This window comes from Frieseomelitta varia, unplaced genomic scaffold, assembly GCF_011392965.1.
Source record: "Frieseomelitta varia isolate USP_RPSP 00005682 unplaced genomic scaffold, Fvar_1.2 scaffold_229, whole genome shotgun sequence".
Classification (NCBI taxonomy): Eukaryota; Metazoa; Arthropoda; class Insecta; order Hymenoptera; family Apidae; genus Frieseomelitta; species Frieseomelitta varia.
Window position 1 is genome coordinate 878,673 of NW_025109956.1, and position 19,819 is coordinate 898,491.

The 19,819-nt window shown below is 41.0% G+C and overlaps 1 protein-coding gene and 1 long non-coding RNA gene across 6 annotated transcripts in view; one reads left to right on the plus strand and one right to left on the minus strand.

Annotated features, from left to right (window-relative positions):
* LOC122527646 (potassium/sodium hyperpolarization-activated cyclic nucleotide-gated channel 2) overlaps positions 1-19,819 on the minus strand; it is a 162,398-nt gene that overhangs the window by 6,147 nt on the left and 136,432 nt on the right. For 2 of the 5 annotated variants that reach the window (XM_043652015.1, XM_043652013.1), the window contains 2 exons: positions 10,382-10,489; positions 263-412 (listed from right to left, as the gene is read on the minus strand). In XM_043652015.1, the coding sequence (XP_043507950.1) occupies positions 263-412; positions 10,382-10,489 (258 nt within the window). Of the gene's footprint in view, positions 1-262; positions 413-10,381; positions 10,490-16,123; positions 16,199-19,819 lie in introns of all 5 variants that reach the window. The other 3 variants (XM_043652016.1, XM_043652014.1, XM_043652017.1) reach the window with 2 other exon arrangements.
* On the plus strand, positions 6,980-19,099 carry LOC122527649. The gene is made up of 3 exons (XR_006306383.1): positions 6,980-7,469; positions 12,450-12,456; positions 19,090-19,099. It is a non-coding gene; the product is annotated as an uncharacterized LOC122527649 (long non-coding RNA).

Consider the following 19,819-nt stretch of genomic DNA (forward strand, 5'->3'; position numbering starts at 1 on the left):
TTTCAGTAAGTGTTTGATATATTTCATGGCAGAAGAAAGAACGAATGAGAGAGATGTATGCGAGAACAATTGAGAGCGAGCATGGTGACGAGAAACAGTTGTGATCGGGATGATCCTGAGACGCGAAGGATATAAGACGAGACTGAAGAGTGAATAGATAGTGAATGTCGATGAAAGTTAAACATTATATGTGTTTTATAATTTATATTAAATCTATCAATAATCAGTGTGTTTGTTATTCGATCCACTGACAGTTACTTACTTGCAGTTCATTGATGGCGACCCATGAGTTGCTAGGAAATCCTTGGAGCATTGGAACCAGGAATTGTAGGCAGCCACTCCAGTGGCCGATTAGGAGCATCATGCAAATCAGGTTAAAAATCCGCATGAACACCGACGCCATATTCAGGAACTGCCAACAACAACGACAAAGGTTTATTCTCGTGCCAGCATCGGCGGCCGGGAATGTTGTTCACACTTCAGTTACAAATGAACTTCTCTTGTTATCCAAAGCTCCGGTTGCGTAGTGTACAGCAAATAAGCGAGTGTTGCACAAAAAAACGCGTCAAATGTATCAACTCACTGAATACATTGTCAGAAAGAAAGAAAAGAAAAAAAAAAAACAACTATCGTTATAGGAATTATTTGTCCAAACTTGTCTGAGTCAAGGACCAAATAAAAACTACCTGACGTTTCGACGTTCAGAACCGAAATCGTGCCGACTTTCTAAAGCTAGAGCTGTCAACTTCTCTGCAACGTATGTATGAGCGTTACAAGCAGACGAAATTTCATACTTCTACAAGTTGCAGTCGCAATTTCTAAAATTTGGAAAACGACAAAGAGTGTCTCCTTCTTCTGTAATTGCAGAGGATCGCGGGGATTCTTCGATCCGCGACTCGCAAGGAACCGAGATCTGAGAAATTTCGAATCTGAACGCGAACGATTTCAGTGTCTTTTCTCTCCTAAGTAGTCTTCGCTGTTCATACTCCCGAGGTTTAGTTTCCAGTTCAAAAAGCATGCTACATTAAAAAATACGCATCACGTGGCACACAAAAGAACAAGTCAATGTAACCTAAAAAAACGTTTATAATAATGGTTACTCTACGAATGCTCTAACAGATGAAACAAAAAGGAAAAAAATTATATATATATATATATATATATATATATATATATATATATATATAAAATGTATACAATATATATATATATATATATATATATATATATAATAATAATAATTAAAATATATATATAAATGTATGTATCAGTCATCTGCACTTAGTTAGGCCAAGATTCTCAGACCCGCTTATGGGCGGGACCTGTTCAGGACAAGTTCTGGCGTTTGACGATTACTTCAGATCAACGATCGATCGTGCTCGATCAATTGCGAATTGCAAACTGTTCGGCTGAACAGCGCGCCATAAGCACGATGTGGGAATCCAAGTCCTCGCTATGAAAAGAAGCTGGAGAACGCGGAAACCATTCCGAGGGGAAGAGAGAGCTTGTCAAATAAAATATATACTAATTTTATTAAATAACAAACGATACTTTGCTTACTAAATACACAAAGAAGAACTGTTCATAATTATTGGAAATGGATAATAATTGATGGCAAATATATTTTAATACGACATTTTATTATAAATGCAAATTGATGAGCATATATACGACATTCACTAATGGAGAGAAATGTGATGACAATCATTTATTCACAATTACGGAAGTTTTCGTGCCACCGTATGACATTTCCTCTCGCATCATTTTGATACCGATCGGGTCATCCAGTTCGAACAATTACGAACAATATGCAGCCACCAAGAAAAAAAAAAAAAAACGAAAAAATCAAAAGAAAAACATTTAATGATAAATTCGTAGCTGGAAATACCGGGGGAAAATTGACACGATCCAAAGGTAAATGTCTGAAAATAATTACAAACGGAATGAATCGATTCGTATAACCTCTCGAATTCGAAAAATATTTGTCCGACGCGAGCAAATCCAGGCAGGCAAATTTCGTTCTCGAAATTCGGATACGAAGCCACGAGAGTGTTGCACGATTTTCATTTACGCGCGTAGGTCGATCGGTTGATTGAAGCACCGATTAACAATCGAAAGATCGATCGATGCACCGATTACCGAAACTGATCAAAGATACATTGGCACCAGAGAGAAGAAAAATAAAATGAATCGCGTTGAACGAACGCGGGCCGATTCTTCTTCACCTTCTTCCTTTTTTCTCTCTGTCTCTCTCTCTCTCTCTCTTTTTCTATCGGAAACGATGCGCACCACGTCGCAATTTCGACGCACGAGAGAGTAACGTTTATCGAATTATTCATGCAATTCGACCCGTCCCGGATCTTCGACGGTGCGCGATTTGAATTTCAGAAACGGGAACGAACTCGTGCCGGACGCGTTTTTCCTATCACGCGCGGAGAATTATTTACGATCGTTAAAGAATCGACGCGTGTATTTCGCTTTATTCGCGAGCGGTTAACCGCGTCGTCTGTTTTCATTCGCGAAACGAGGTTTTCCACGAGTCTGAAATTTTTTTCTTTTTTTTTAAATACGATGGAACTTCGTTGAACCATGTAATAAGCGAATAATCACGCCGTTGTCCATTTCTCTCTCTCTCTCTCTCTCTCTTTTTCAAATCTTAAAACTCTTCGTCGGAACGTCAACTGCAGTTGTATCGTACAATCTTAAAAAAAAAAAAAGAGAGAGAGACCATTTCTCCGGGCGCGGAAAGAATTAAACCAATTAACCCGGACGAGCACGAGTGCGCAGTCAAGATTTCTACTAGCAGTGGCTCGTAATCCATGGGCGGGACAGGTAAAAGGAAGTTCCACTGTGGTGTTAGAAACGAGCACAGTGTGTGTGTATGCTCGTCCTTCGAAAAAAAAAAAAAATTCGGTTCAGTTTTCCCCCTCGAAATCCTGGTGACCTAAAATCAAGCTGAAAACCGAGAATCAGATGGAAACAGTAGCAATGAAATAAAAAAAAGAAAATAAAAAATGAGGAGAGGGAGGGCGGAGAGAACATGAGAAGCGTTCGGAGAAATTTCGTTTGGCAAATTAATTCGTTTGGCTCTCTGAGAGTGCTCTCCGCGGGCTCCGAATCGATCCAGGGGGGCTAGAGTCTAAGGATCGAGAGTTTCAGGGGGCTCGATGATTGTGCGTATCGTGTGTATGTACAGCACACGTAAAACACTGGCGCGCGCGCAACGTTTCGAACCGCGGGGTCAAACGATCTCCGACCCGGCTCCAAATCTCGACAACAACTTTTCCAATTTACAGACCGCCAACGGCCCGATATTCAGCCAACAGAGCTGTTGTTGCTCCAATTCTAATGTTTCGGGCCCGGTTTTCCAAAGTTGCCCGATCTTCGCCTAAACGGCTCGACGAGATCGCATCGGGACACGCTATCTGTGGTAATCGAGAGTACCGAGGATCGTTCCGGGAGAATTAAGCGCGAAACTCGAGACGCAGGAAGTGGAACGTGGCGGAGGGACTTGGCAGCACTTCCTTCGTGCCAGATGCCTGACACTGATTATTTTCGGTATTTAGTTGGGTCAGATAGGAAATGATGTGGACAAGCGTTGTTACGCTCTTTGTTTCGTCGTACGGCTGACGGTTAAATGTTGGATTGTTTGCAACTGCGCGGGGAGATTTTTATCGTAGCGTAAATACGTAGTGTTTGTTTGCTTGGTGTGTCTTTTGTCTCGTTATCGAGTGACAGGTTAGCCATTAGCGTTCGCGGTGTAAGTGCTCGCATTGTGTGCTTGCACGTGTGTAACGTGGTTTGCAATTGTTCCACGAAGTTGTCGATTACTCGATGAATTCGCGGCCGGGCATGATAAAATCCTGCGTGGTTCTGCCACGGAACTACGATTTACGCTGTGACATAAATAATCGCGACATCGTATGTACTCTGCGGTTTGTTCCACTACGCCCGACAAACCTGTACAATTATGTGTGCCGTGTGATCTTCAACTGACGTTTGACGACAACGTGCAGAACATTGTAATTGGAAATAAAGATTTTGCAAAACGACGCAACATCGTGACGCGTGATTTTACAACCTGGAATATCCACGCATTACGAATGTGAAGAATTACGTGTCGTTCGTAGTTTGGAATGGTTGGAGAACGTAGTACTACGGTAGATATCGTAAAAACAAGTTTACGTGCTACGTGGCGGGTAAATTATTCGTTCCACTCGAGAAATCCCCGACTTGTTATCGATTCCCTTCGACTTACCTCGTCATCGACTTACGATTTCCCGATCAGTGATCGCGTCTTTCTACACATGTAGCAATGCCCGATGTTGCGGGCGACGGTGATTCATCTCCTGTTATTGAAGACGACGGTGCTACGCGAACGTCAATCCGCAAGGAATGAATTACGTCGAATTACGTAACAAAATTCTGCCACGCAAGGAACGTAGTACTACGTTTCGTACGTGATCGATTGAGTTCTGTTGAAAGTATGTATTACGTGCTCGCGCGAGATTGCAACGGCACGTAATCGATCGTGCTTCGACAAACGATTCGCGGAATGATCAATCTTTCTTTTGGTTTCGATCTGGAAAATGAGAAAGCGTATTTATACACATATTGCCCATGAGTGACGTCTGTAAATTTTCTTCGAATTTAATGAACATTGCCAATTGGCAGTGGCAATAATTTGACTTATTGTAACATAACTTATATTCTAGTTAAACATACTGACGTTGAATGTTATTATGCTTACTGTTAAATTACATTATAGATCAAAACAATTGACTCTTGTGTAAAATAAAATTTTGTTACGGTATCAAACAAATTAGACATTACTCATGGGTAGCTATCTAATATAAAAACCATGAAACTACATTCCCCTCGAAAGAGAGAGAGAGAGAGAGAGAGAGAGATGATCGCGATATAACGTAAATTTCGTTGGGAGATTACCGTCGATTCCACAGATAGCGTGTGTCATTACACAGAGACGTCTCAATGACGGTGTAACGGGACACCAGCGAGCGATAAATCAAAAGCGCGTTTGTCCGAATATCGGGTGATCGCGGCGCGTGTGTATCGCCAAACGCGAAATCGAGTGGCGAATGGGAATCGCGTCCGGATCAAAGGAACGCCGGAATTTCGATCTCTCGTCTGTTCCGATTGCCTGTTTCCGACGCGACAAGAAGCGTAAGCGATAGAACGCGTAACGACCGCCGCCTCGATGGCGGTCCGTGACGTTCCATAATGTCTCGCCACGATCCCCGGACTCTGAGAAAGGAATCCCGGAATCGCGTCGCTCGATCTCGGCGCAAAAGCGCGCCAGAATCCGGCCAACTAATCCGGCTGTTAGAACGGAAACGGCGCGTGTCGCTATTATCGTCGTGACGATGGTATCCATGATGGCTGTGATAAGTCACAGTGTATTGTTTCTCTGCGCCTACTGGACAAAGTACGGGTTGAAAAAGAGAGAGAGAGAGAGAAAAAAAAGAAGAAAAAAAAGAGAAACAAAACTGGGCGATGAAAAAAGACTTACTGCTAGACCACAACTAGTTTCAATACATTACCTGGCATTAAAAAGAAAACAAGAAAACAACGAAACAAATAAAGGAACAAACTAACAAACATTATATATATACATATATATATATATATATGTATATATATAGTTCATGCGGTACACATACGCGCTACACACGACATGGAGACACGTGGGACACGTGGACACACAACGACACACGACCGAAGAGTATGGCGCTTTATCGTTTCTTTTTCTTTTTTTTCTCTCCTCTTTTTTTTAATTTTTCTTTGTTTTCTTTTCTTTTCGCTTAGCTTACTCGTTGCATTTGTTGCGTTGTCACGCATAACGTATGCTCCAGTATATACACACCTGTGTGTATGTGACAATGCACGTGTGCTCGGGCATACGTGTATATACTATTCACGCATGGGAGCGCGCGCATAGTGGATATGCATACGCATGGTTCGAATCATTCAGAGAACAAAAGAAAGACAAAAAAGAAAGAAAAGGAAATAGACGAAAAATGGGGGAGGGGGAAAAAAAAAGTTAACGAGACACAAACGAACAAAGGAACGATATACATATACATATACACTGAATTAAAAAAGTGAACATCCAACCTTCTGTTCTACAAGAGACAGTCACAAGTCCATTTAAAAAAGACGAAAGCGTTTGTCGTAACACAACTCTTCATTGGTAATAAAATGAACAGCTAAATGATCATCAAATGGTCAAAAAGTACAAGTAACGATATGGCAGTTTGTTGTATATATTGTACAAGTACGCGACCCGTGCGCGTGGCTCGACACAGGATGCGCCTCCTTCACACAGAGGATCCTCCAGGCACTTGGAGCGGGGCGCACCTGTGGACGCGCGCGCGCGCCGCGTACAGGTGTGGCAACAGCGTTACTAATTCAACGAAATTCAAACGAACACAGAAACCAAGAGACAAGAGACGAAAAAGAAACAACACAACGAACAAACTGAAAGAGAGAACGAGGGGGGGGGGGGGAGAGAAAAGAACAAAAAGGGGAAGGAGGATTCGAACAAACGAAAGAACAAGAGAAAGAGCAAAAATAAGAAAAAAAACTGACGCTGTGAGACGAAGGCGGGCGATTGACCGATCGTCAAATCGGGACTGAACTCGCTCCACTGGACTTTAGTCCGGATGGCTAAATCGCGATCGCGATTTGACACCCGTCAGAACGAAAGAACGAAACCAAAAGTTCGCAACGAAATTAAAGGAAAAAAAGAAAATGGCGAAAGGCAGGATCGATTGTACCGAAAAGAAAGAAAAAAAGTCGAAAATGAAAAAAAATGGGGAAGGGGGGAGAAGAATAAAGGAACGTGGTGAACTGACGGAGCAGAAAATCGCGTGGAACGGAAAAGCGAAAAAAGGAAGAAAAAAAAAAAGAAAATGAAAGAAAACGAAAAAAAAGGAGGAACACACAGAGAGAAAGAGAGACGTAGAGTGAGAGAGAGACAGAGAGAATAAGATAGAAAAAGAGAGAAAGAGAGAAAGAGAAAGAGAGAGAAAGAGAAAGAGAGAGAGTGTGTGTGAGAGAGAGAGACAGAGACAGAGAACGTAAAAGAAACGCCAGCTGCCAAGTCAAATAATCATCAAGCGGCGAAAAAGCCAGGCTCTAAGCAACGAGAAGCAAGCCACCTCTTCCTCTCGCTATCGTTTCATTTTCTTGTTTTTTTTTTTCCTGTGTTTCCTCTACATCTTTTTTTTTTTATTTCTCTATATATTTCTTTTTTTTTTCCACTACGATCTTTTCTGTTTCTCTGCGCCTGCTTGCAGCCACACAACAGATAGCCAGCCAGTAGAATCACAAAGGGGTGCATGTATTTCATTTTTTCTTTTTTTTTTTTTCGTGTCTTGGCTGAGAAGCAACAGAGGCTGAAGGGGCTGTGGAGAACAGAGAGAAGAGGCGAGAGATGGTGAAGGTCGGTTCGCAGAGCAGTGGCAGGGGTAGCGAGCTCTCTACTCTCATACAATGCGCCCTAATTGTTATTCCGTTTCCTTTTTTTTTTTTTTTCTTTCCTGGTTCGTTTCATCTCCGTTTTCGTTACTCATCTAGGAAAAAGAAAAGAGCAGCGGTTTCTACAGCCTCGTAGAAACGCTGGGTAGCGGGGGGACACACCGGGGGGGCGGGTGATGCTCTTCGGGGGGGCTGATTAGGTTCTCGAGACGATTGGCTGCGGCTCGATATCGATATCACGAGTGATTGTCTAGTCTCGAGATTATAAGTCGCTTCTATAAGTCTATGAAAAAACTCCAAGCACAAGAGTCGTACGAAGAAATATTCGTAGATAGAGATTAGAGTACAGAAAGAAACAATTCCTGATTTTATTTTTCGTTTTTCTTTTTTTTTTTTTCTTCTCGTGGGACACTTAAGTTAAAATAGGAAGATACTTACAGGAGGTACAAAATTCGATTATCATTCGTGGTCGAACGCGTTTTACTGAAAGAATGCTTAATTAGTCCACCGTCTGCGAAACTATTCGGGCTCATTAAGAACAAGTGTCAAGGTTGGTAGTTGGGCAAAGAATATTTGTTTGAACGTTACCTACGGTATTAATCGCACGGTTTCGCTACATCTGAAAAGAAAGTGCTACAATTACAATTGGTGACGATTAACAACGAGAATTTGTGGCACACATTTAAATAACAATTAGTTAGCTTACTCTAAGCAGAAATAATGACGATCTGTCTTTCTACCTTCTACTGCTCTACCACTACATACTTTCTTTGTCATCTACGTTTCTCTCTTCAAATTCGTCAGACTCTGCAGACTATATGACCACCAGGTGTTACGTTTCCCGCTAATTTAACACAAAACAAAAAAAAAAAAAAAAAACTTTCGAGGACACAATTATCGTAACATTGTAACGACATGGCTCGATCTCGATAGCCTAGGCCTACCCTAGTGAGAAGGATAATACGTGTGTTCCATGGTGACGTAAGGTCTTACGGTTCCTCGAAACACTCGGCGAATCCTTCGTGACCCCGAAGGCTAGAGACTTTTCACCGTATATCCCCCGGATGCCCAACGTCCCCCGGGCGAACATCCAAAGCGAGTTTCAACGCAACGTCGCGCGGGGAGAGTCTCGCGGAGAGAGTCGACCGCCCATCGCTAAACAGCGGGCAAACAGTGTGCGATTTTGCAACAAAGCGACAGAGAAGGGACGCCCAATCAACGTGCGCTCGTTTCCAAAGGATCGTGCACACCGTCTAGCGATCAAAAAAGCGTTCTTCTCTTTTTCTTTTCTTTTTTTTTTTTTTTTTAATATTCTTTTTCTCTCGAGAGAACAGTGCGCGGAACAGCGGGCTTTTCTTGGCAATCGTATACAAAGAGTGCGCGCCGAGTCTGTTCTTGTGGCTCGTCGGATCAACCGTGTTCCCATGGAACTGGGGGATCGTCTTCGAGGAGCGTTGAGAAAGTCCTCGCGGGACACACATGCGCGCTGATCGTGCGACGATTGGACTTTTTTTTTTTTCTTGGATCAGGAAGGGATCAGAGAGAAATACAGAGACAGACTGATCTATCCAGGTGGAAAGAAATAAGACAAAGACTTTCGAATCCTTTTTTTTTTTTTTCTCTCGGTGAAAAATTCGCGGAGAATTGGAAGGGAATATATACACACACGTAATAAAAATCAGGTGGATCAGACAGAGAGATCGTGAGACAGAAAGAGAGAGAGAGAGACAGACAGACAGACAGATAGATAGATAGACAGACAGGCAGACAGACAAGAGAAAGATTTAAAGAGACAGACAGACAGACAGAAAACATAGACAGAGAGAAGAAGAGAGGAGGGATCCACGAGTAGACGATTACATCTCTAAGACATCTGCTTTTATTTTTTCTTAGTTTTTATTACTTTTTTTTTTTTTTTTTTTTGGTTGATTTCACGCACGGAGACGAGCACAAAACTTGGATGTAACAAGACGACATAGAGATCGTCTCGATAAAAACGAAGATTTTTCCACGTTTTTTTTATCTCTCTATGTGCAATATTTTCTTCTTTTTTGCTTTTGCACGGCGAACTTTTTTCTAAAACACGGTATATATAGTAACACGTCACACATAACATACATATGTATGTATCTATGTATATATATATAGCTTTAGATACACATATATATATATGTATATACACATATATAGGAATGATAAGATACACTTTTGGTACTTTCTCATCGCTAGGCGGGGTGCCGATGGTGAATGTATAAGAAGCATAGCCTATTGCTGCGGGTAATATGTAATGTATAATGCGGCGGATAGTAGAAGCGAATGTTTGTAATAAACCAACGAGCCAATCAGCGTACAGCTCTTGCGTCCAGCTTCCTCGTGATCGCTCTTCCTGTTCTTCGCGAGACATCGATCGAACGACACACTGCTGACTCTTCTTCTTTAGTCTCCTCCTTTATTCAGTTCTTTTTTTTTTTTTTTTTTTTTTCTTTTTTTTTCTTACTCTCACGACAATCGTGAGAGCGATTCTTCCAGTTGGTTTTCGTGTATTGTTTTTCCGTTTTTTTTTTTTTTTTCTGTTTCTTTTTCCTAAGCGTATACCCGATTTTCTGTTCGTCAAATTGCAAATATTCGGGGAAGGATTTTGTGATTTTAGCGTGACTATACTCGTTCGTTCTCTCGGTTAAAAAAGACTCCGTCGTTTCGCTCGGTCGTTTCGGTTCGGGTGAAGAACATATCACACGGGGTGGGATAGACAGAGTCGGCGTGGTTCGCTCGAGTCTCGTGAAAACGGGACCCAAAAAGGTGGTCTCGAGGCGGGTTCGGCGAGCACGATCGCGAACCTTCGAGCGGACGCGAGCTCGCGCATTCGTTAAGGGCGGGTTACCTTAAAAATAAGGTCGCTTTTGCTGAAACCGGACTTCTTTTTACTCATATTGTCAGAACTTAGGCGCCCCCTCCGCTCAGTGCGTTTTTTTTGTAGGTTCTGCAATATCTAGAAACAAAAGAAAGCGGGACATAGCAAGACGTAGTAAGAGAAGGGCCAGGTTATCAAGAAGATTCGTAATAAAGAGATAAACAGAGAGAGAGAGAGAGAGAGAGAGAGAGAGAGAGAAAGAGAGAGAAAGAGAGAGAGAGAGAGAAAAGATAGACAAATAGATAGATAGATAGATAGTGAGAAAAAAAGAGAAACGTAAAAAGACAGAGAAAAGAAGTAAAAGTAACGTCGTCGAAATGGCGGCGGTGAACGAAAGATTTCGTCAATTTTCCTTTTTTTTTTTTTCTTCCCTTTGTACTCGTCACACATTTTTGTTGTTTTACTGTACAGTATTTAGAAAGAAACAGAAACAGAGACAGAAATATATATATATATACACATAAATATTGTGTGAGAAAGAGAGAGAGAGAAAGAGAGAGAGAGAGAGAGAGAGAGAGAGAAGAGAGGGAGCAGAAAACAGAAGGAGCAAGATCGGTTTTAGGAGTTCGAGTTCCTTGTTCTTTCTTGTATCTTTTTGTTTGTTGTTGCTGTTTTCTTTCCTTCTTGCCTTTCTCTTTTTCCTTTGCACATCCTCGTACGCAGTTTCGTTCGTTTCGTTCTCTCATCGGAGCAAAATGTATCCCGTGAAAGGGGCGCTTTCTTGTCGACAAAAACGAGAGAAGTGGGGGTGAGAGGGGGTAGAGTGGAACACACGAGTGGAACGACGCTGTCCCTAGAAAGAAAAAGACTGAAAAAAAAGAAAAAAAAAAAAAAAAAAGAAACGTAACATCGAGATCCACTCGTCGCGTCGTTCGCTCGTTTCAATCGTGACTCAATCGTCGGTATTTGCGGGCTGGTCAGCACAGATCGCGATCGACGAGAGCGACGCGCGATCTTTCGTCTCCTCCAAGTTCTCTCGCAGATAAAACGTACTGATCTCGCGTGAAGATCGTAAATGCATTTGTACCAACGACACTTTGGTTTCGAGTCGATTTGGGTACGAGTTTCCGACGAGAATCGCTGCGCGTTCGTCCATCCTCTTCTCGAACGTTGATTCGTGCAGTCGCGATCGAAGAAGGGGTGGTGGTGGTGGTGGTGGTGGTGGTGGTGGAAGAAAACAAATATAAAAAGGTGTCGTGTTGTAGTTAAAACAAGTGGGGTGTTTCGTGTTTCATTTGTTTCGTTCGCTCGTCTACGTGTGTTCTTTCTCCTCGACACGCTCGCAAACGTGTCGTTTCATCCCTTTTCTTATTTCCTTGTTACTCGCGATCGGCGAGTGATCGACGCAAGTCCGGATTGTGCAGAACGCGCAATGATGAGTTTGGATTCGCTGAATTGTGGATCGAAAAGTACGGCGTGGAGAACAAATGATGCACAGACTGGCCGTAAAACAGCACATAATCAATAATAATCAGTAACAATGGAAATAATAGTGATAAGACAAGAATGATAATAACAGGGATAAATATAGTGATGACCAGTATATATATATATATATAAGAAGAGAGAAAGAAAGAGAGAGACAGAGAGAAAGAAAGAGAGAGAGAGAGAGTTGATGAGTTTCGTGAGTTAAAGAGAAGTAAGAGTTCAAGAAGCCATTCGTTTAGTATCAAAAGCTTTCGTTGCAGCAGTCGCGTCAAGCGTGAAGCCGCAGTTTCTTGTTAAAAGCTCGTAATAAAAAGGCTCGAAAGATCGATTGTTGTTCCTTTCTCTTTTTTTGCTTTTTTGTTTTTTTTTTCAAATCTCTTTCGCCTTCTTTCAGCGGTTTGTAGCAAAAGTTCGGTGTGCTATTTCGGTCAGTGAGGAGCCCTCGTACGACGAAGCAGGAAAAATCTCTCGATTTTCCACTTTTCTCACTTCCATCGCACATTGTCGATCATAGATTAGCTTCAAAGGTGTTTAGTTTCAAAGGCTTGAGAATCTTGCTCGGGAAAATAAGAAACAAGTGTACGAATATTGGTGATCTCTTGTTAAAAAGGGATCGGGTAAAGGGATCGGGTGGAAAAGGTGGAGGAATTAATAAAATTCGTCGCGATAATCGAGAAGTGTTGAACAGAATTCAGTTCATTCAGGTCTGTTCGTAACTCATCTTTATTGGCCTCATTTAAATCTCCACAACTTCTCTGTTCTCGATCTGTGTATGTACAATAGTTCAATCGAGTCACGCATCTCGTTGTTCGTGCACAGAAAGTATACGTATATATACATAACAAAGAAAGTTTCGTTTACCAGTGTGTGAACTTAAAGAACATCGTTTCACGATCACAGTTGAACTCTGTTCGGTTCTATTTCCTTGTGACCTCCAAGTGACCGTCGATAACGAAGTGATGAAGCGAAAAAACGTCGAGAGCGCAGAAAACCATGGGAAAACGAAACAGAAACCATCGCAGAATACGATCGAAATGAGAACGAAACGAAAAAGAGGAGAAAGAACGATCGAGTGATTGATCAGTACCTGATGAAATTTGCTCTCGTTTTCTTTGCAGCGGCTCTGGAACGGAATGAAACTTTCGTGTTCGAAGAGAAATACAGAGAATCGCGGGAACAACAGTCGTCGTAACTGTGTCCCTTCGGTTGGATTTGCAACGCAATGGAAATCAACGAACGAAAGGGAGATTAGCGCGAGTCTCTCGCAATTTGTCACCTTCCCAGCGACAGTTGCGATTAATCGTTCCCCAAGATTCAATTTCGGTCAGGATTTTCGAGTCTCTGCGGTCGCTGGCCACCACTCGGAAGTTAAATTGAAACGCGTGATCCTCGAAGAGCTGGGACGAGTCGAGTTTGCGAGAATATTCTCGAAAGTAAAGAGAATATTCTTAGTCGTGGAAGAAAACCTTTTCTTTCGAATTTCGAGATTCTTTCGACCGTTCGAATCTCGAACCGAAGGAGGTTGTACAGAGACGAGAACGTTTGCAAAGTGATCCTCTCAAAATAAAACGTTCCCTTTGCTTATAAATGCGTACACTTTGTCCGTATCCTTCTCCGTGGTTTTTCAAGATCGTCTTCTCCTGAAGAGATCGAATCGATCGACGAACGGCATTCCCACGAAACAGACAGAGGAAAAAAGGGAGAGGGGAACAAAAAGGATCAAACAAACAGGTTCGATAGGTCGACAAAGGCGTTTCGAGAAAAAAACAGCAGGCTGGTTGGGACAACTATTCCGGATGTCGGGGCACGGGCTGTTTGTTGGCGCGCAACAACGAGGAGATATCGATCGATCGTCGAGTACAGCCGCATACTGCTTCTTCGTCGAGGATAGAAAAGAACTAGGATCAAAATGAAATTTCTATCGATCTACGACGCGACAACTATCCATCGTTGTCTTCTCTTGGCTGATGTCGCGAGACAGGCGAAGACAACGTCCACGAAACTGAAACTGAAAACTAAAGCAACGCGAGAGGGAAAGGAAAAGGGGTGAGGCAAAGAAAAGGAGAGGGGGGGGGGGGAGCAAAACACGTTTAGAGACCTTGTCAAACTCTGGGGAAAAATCAGGCATCTAAACGACACAGAACAGCAAGCAAAACGCAAACGTGGGGTGACGAGACGTTCAACTGGATCATAGAGAAATTTGCTTGGGCGGTATACCAAAGAGTAGGTACACAGTAGGCTGAACGATAGGTTCTTAGGTATGAGTATGTAGGGCTGAAAGGAGAAACAAAATGTGGGTAGTACACACTGAACACGGGCACATCGGCAAAAAAAATGTTCGGGCAAGTGGGGTTAATATACACCTAACACTCACAGGCAGACCTACGATCAATCCAACCAACTTTCTCGTCAGTAGAGCAGCCATGTAGATAGCGCGCCGTGTCGAATACCTCAGCGTCTCCCCATTGTCCCGCGCACTATCTTTTGTCTTCTTCTTTTTTCATTTTCGTTTCCTCCATTCGGCCTTTATTCGGCCTTTCATTTCTCGTAACTCGAATCGTTATTACTTCGAAGGGGAGATTTCTTTTTTTTCCATTCTTGATTCTTAATCATCGTGGTGTCTCTTCATACAGTCAGTGCTTCAGTTACGAAAATTGCCTGTAATTGGAATACGAGAGACACGACGACGATCAAGAGATACTTCCACGACAGGTATTCGACACGACTCGGCAACTATACATTAAAAACGAAACGTACGTTAAGTACCTAACAGCTGAACGGATCTTTCCAACAAGATTCGACAGGGAACAAAAAAAAAAAAAAATATATATATATATATACATGACAAAACCAATGTCATACCAAATCGTTCCCAACAACTTTCACAAGGATCGAGCTAGATCGGTGTAACATGGATACTTGGCCTTTCCGGATGTATATCTTTGTTCGTTTTGAAAAAAATTCGACTCATACGTGCTACGTGATCCATGTGACACTTTGTATCGGTTAGACTACGGGACTATGTGCTAGCCGGATCAAGAGCTTGTTTCGCGTAAATTGAAACGATGGAGGGGGGTGGGGTGGGAGCGAAACAAGAGAGCTTCGTCAACGTCTAAGGTTGATATCTCTGACTCGGTGTGTTTCTCTCTCACGTGTGTTTCGCCTCTCGACACGCTTTCTACACTTCACGCGCGCTCACGGGACCATCCACACACACAGAGACAACACTTCGTTCCCGGCGATTTTAATTAAATTCGTATTGTATATGTACTATGCAACATCGGGCGCATGTCAAGAAATCTGTCACGATGCAAGACATAGACACAGAAACGAACAGAACGAAATTCGTCTATCCTCTATCATATATCTCATTCATCACGTCATGTCATCACACCTCTATGTGCGTGCAACAACATCGATCTCTAAGAAACGAAACTAAAGAAACGAACCAACAACAAAATCGAGAGACAACACGTCAAACAAATCAAACGAAAAAGAAAGGAACAGAACTGAATTTTTCGAATTTCCGAACTGACTGAACGAAAGTCGAAATAAATGAAAAAGAATCGATCACGATACAGCCACGCTGTGTAAGAAAGCTCTTGATCGGCTTTGCTTTCTTTATTATTATTATTTTTTTTTTTTTGAGACAAAAAGATCGGGAGATCTAAAACTTTGCATATATATTTTATATATATATAGATATATATTATACGTGTGTAAAACTCTGTATGGCATGTACGTATATGTATCGTTATAAGGCGTGGTGTATGGTGTATCAAACAAGTCGATACCTTCGATACTATACAAACTGAAGGAACAAAATTGGAAGAAAGAAAGAAAGAAAGAAAGAAAAAAAAAAAAGACCAAAAATGAAGATCACACGGCAAGACTATGAAAACGTTCTCTCTATAATATGTATATAGAAAACTTCCAAACCAAACGACAACGAATAATCAATCGTCAATCAAAAAACGATCATAATAAACATCGTAACGATACTCAATAATCGTAACAAAAATTCACTATATATATATAGCTATAATATATCTACCTATATATATATATAGGTAGATATATTATACGTACTGATCTAACGTGTGTGTGTGTGTGTGTGTTTGTATGTATGTGGGTGTGCGTGCATGTATATATGTATATATATGTATATATATATATATATGTATTTATATTTATATACGTAGAAACATTAAGTTTTAAGTTAACGAACGCTTGAATCAAGAAAGGGCATTTGGCCTTGGTTTCGGGGTTACTAGGCAGGCACACCTTGCTGGTTCGGTCTGGTTGGGGCGGTGTCGCCCGACGCTCGTAGTGCCTCTCCGGCTGTTGATAAAGGGGGATCTGCAAACCCATTCGGAAACGTGTTCTCGCAATACGCCTACTACTTGCATTTTTAAAATATTTTTTTTTTTTTTTACTTGTCTTATTTATCTTTTTTTGAGTGTTTCTTTTTAAAATTTTTTTTTCTCTTTCTCTCTGCGTGTCTTGGGTTGTGTTTTTTTTGGAAGAGTTTGCGAGGTAAAGACAATCATCAATTCTTTCGTCATCGAGTTTCTTTTGCCTTTTTCTATTAATAAATAAAACAGTTAGCTGCGAAATTGAACTGACGAATGGCCCAGTCTCGAAGAAGTTCGATAGAAAAATTGCTTGAAAGTCAAACAACGAAAGCTAAAACGAAAGAAAAGTGGAAAATTTTAAAAGGTGAAACATCGTCGCAAAATATTTTAAGAGCCTGCCACCATCTCTCGCGCTCAACTACGATTAAATACAGTTCAAACGTATGTTCGCGCTCGACGAGAGAATAAAAAAAAAAAAAAAAAAAGGAAGAATCCATTCTCGATCGGTTTCACTCGTCCTATTCAGGGTGAAAATTCGCTTTCAAACTCAGCTAAGAGGATCGTGTAACACCCGAGCGACCGTGAACTCGTCGTGGCTGGACCATTCCCCGTGAATCGGAGCCTAAAGTCTAAATCCGCAGTTAATCCCCAGAGGGGTAACTGAACTGGGTAGTACGTCGTTGTAAATCAGCTTTAAGTACGCCCAAGTGTGTCGTGTATCATTAGACAGTGCCGTTTTTAGCTAATCCAAACCCGACGCTGCTTGCACGACCAAGATACACGGAAGAATCATTCGTGGAAATGGCCCTGCGATCCGTTCTCTCTCTGCAACATTTCCCACTCTGCGGCACCGGCTCCCACGAAATCGCCTGATTTTCGGGGAAACGACGTGTGTCGGAACAATCTGACGTCTTCGTGGAACGGTTGCATTTCCCACGAATTAACAGAAATGGAACACGTCGACGTTCTCGAACCGTCGTTCCAGAAATTCTGGACTGCTGGCTTGCGAAGTCGAATTTCGACGTGACCGACATTAATCACGTGATTTAACGATAGTTGACGTTTGGTGTCATTAACTGCAGCTAAATGGTGTATCGTTGGATCGTAAGTGACTTGTAACAACTTGATTTTAAACCACTTTGTTCGACAATTTGAATTAAAGTGACAAATTTAAAATATTCTCGTCACTTACGATCCAACACTATCAAATTAATGGTTGAGGACATCTGTAGTAGTGTCTTTTCTTTTATTTATTTGTAAAGATCACATTAAATAGCGTAGAGTAGAATTCGTAGCGACTCGTAATTCACTGAACGATCTGACGATTTCTACAAATTCTCTATTCTAAATACAATTTTTGGACACTGAGATGAAGTTATTTGGTCAGAAATATTCCAAAGATAATTTTAACTCAGAATTGAAACGAACCGTTTCTTTTTTTTTTTATCAAGATAAAAAGAATTAGATTCACTACAGGTGTCCAAGATGATCGAGTGAGAATGATGAGATTCATAATTGAATTGTTCACATTCTCTTTTAAATGTCAAGATGATTTTGATCACCGGTGGTCAGCAATTTCCTACGTTTCTTTAGAGCTCGTTAAAACCGGAGCTGCTGGGGTCGATTCAGCCTCGAGATAGAGTCGAAGACGATTCGATTTTAATACAGTGACAGCGCGAACGACGTTAATTAAGGAAATTACCGGCCGCTCATTTCCTCGGTTTTCTATCCTTGAAACTGATCGCGATTTTATCGTTCAAACGAATTTCCCGACAGACGATCCTTTCTCATTAACGAAGTTTCGCGACGTGTACAGGCTTCGTGCACTTTCAATCTTTTCGTATCGACATCACGTACACACGCCTCGTGAACTGTGATTCATTTCGAATGCATCGATACTCGCCAACTTCGGAATCTACAGTTAGAATAATTTCGTTTTGCTTAGAAATTTATATCTTTCGAATTTCTTGGAATATTAAAATTTCTCAGAAGCATCAAATTTTTCGAGAATTTTCGAATATTTCGAATATTTGGAGAAGTATCGAATTTCTTGGAATATTAAAATTTTTCAGAACCTTTATATTTATATTTCTCGAATATTTCTTGGAGTATTAAAATTTCTCAGAAGCATCGAATTTTTCGAGAATTTTCGAATTTTTGAATTGTTGAATTTTTGAATATTTCGAGAAGTATCGAATTTCTTGGAATATTAAAATTTTTCAGAACCTTTATATTTATATTTCTCGAATATTTCTTGGAGTATTAAAATTTCTCAGAAGCGTCAAATTTTTCGAGAATTTTCGAATTTTTCAATTGTTGAATTTTCGAATATTTCGAGAAGTATCGAATTTCTTGGAATATTAAAATTTTTCAGAACCTTTATATTTATATTTCTCGAATATTTCTTGGAGTATTAAAATTTCTCAGAAGCGTCAAATTTTTCGAGAATTTTCGAATTTTTCAATTGTTGAATTTTCGAATATTTCGAGAAGTATCGAATTTCTTGGAATATTAAAATTTTTCAGAACCTTTATATTTATATTTCTCGAATATTTCTTGGAGTATTAAAATTTCTCAGAAGCATCGAATTTTCGAATATATTTCGAGAGGTATCGAATTTCTTGGAATGTTAAAATTTTTCAAACTCTCAGAACCTTTATATTTATATTTCTCGAATTTCCTGGAATATTAGAATTTCTCAGAAGCCTCGAAATTTTTCGAGAATTTTCGAATTTTCGAATATCTCGAGTGATATCCAACTTCTTGGAATATTAAAAATTTACAGACTCTTTAACATTTTTACAATTTCACAGTATATCAAGACAGTTTTATCACGCGAAAAGATCTGAATATACAAAACTATTTCTTTAAAACCTTCTTTGAAATAGAGCATAGAAAGCACACGAATCCTCTCTCGGCGTCAGAGTCACGACGATTCGAACGAAAAGGAAAGAAAGAAAAGAAAAAGAAAAAAAAGAAAAAAAGAAAACAAGGGAAAGGAAAAGACGGAATTGCCGCGATGTCGGCGTTTCGATCGCGACACGATTTTTCTAAAGTCGAGCAACGCCTTTTCTTTTTTTTTCATCTGAAGCTAAGAAGATTACAGGATGGCCTGATTGCGAGACTCTGACGGTGATTGGATCGGCGATCAAACCACCGCGAACCCGCAAGCCCGCCTCGGCGAATATCTGGCTCTCGTCGAACAGAACGGATAAGAGATCAGGGAACCTAGATAAAACAGAAGCAGAGGGAGGGGCAACAAGATGTTTCTCAAACGTTTTGCAAGCGCAAATAACATTCAGACGTATAGTTACGACGGCAAGAAGAAGAATAAAAAAAAGAAAAAAAAAAAAAGAAGAAAAAGAAAGGTTGCTCTCTCTCGAGATTGGACAGAAAACCTGATTGATTCGTTGGTCTGTTCGCTGCGCCACGGCTCACGCTAAAGGCAAGACACAATCAAACTGACACAGAGAGGACTTTGAGAAATAGAATCATACGTGAATACAGATACCGAGACGTGTCCATTGTTCATAGTAGTTCATCGATCGTATTCGAATATCTGCGAGAACGCCTATTTATGAATTAATATCGTACGAAACGTTTTGATACTCGACAGTCCGTGGGG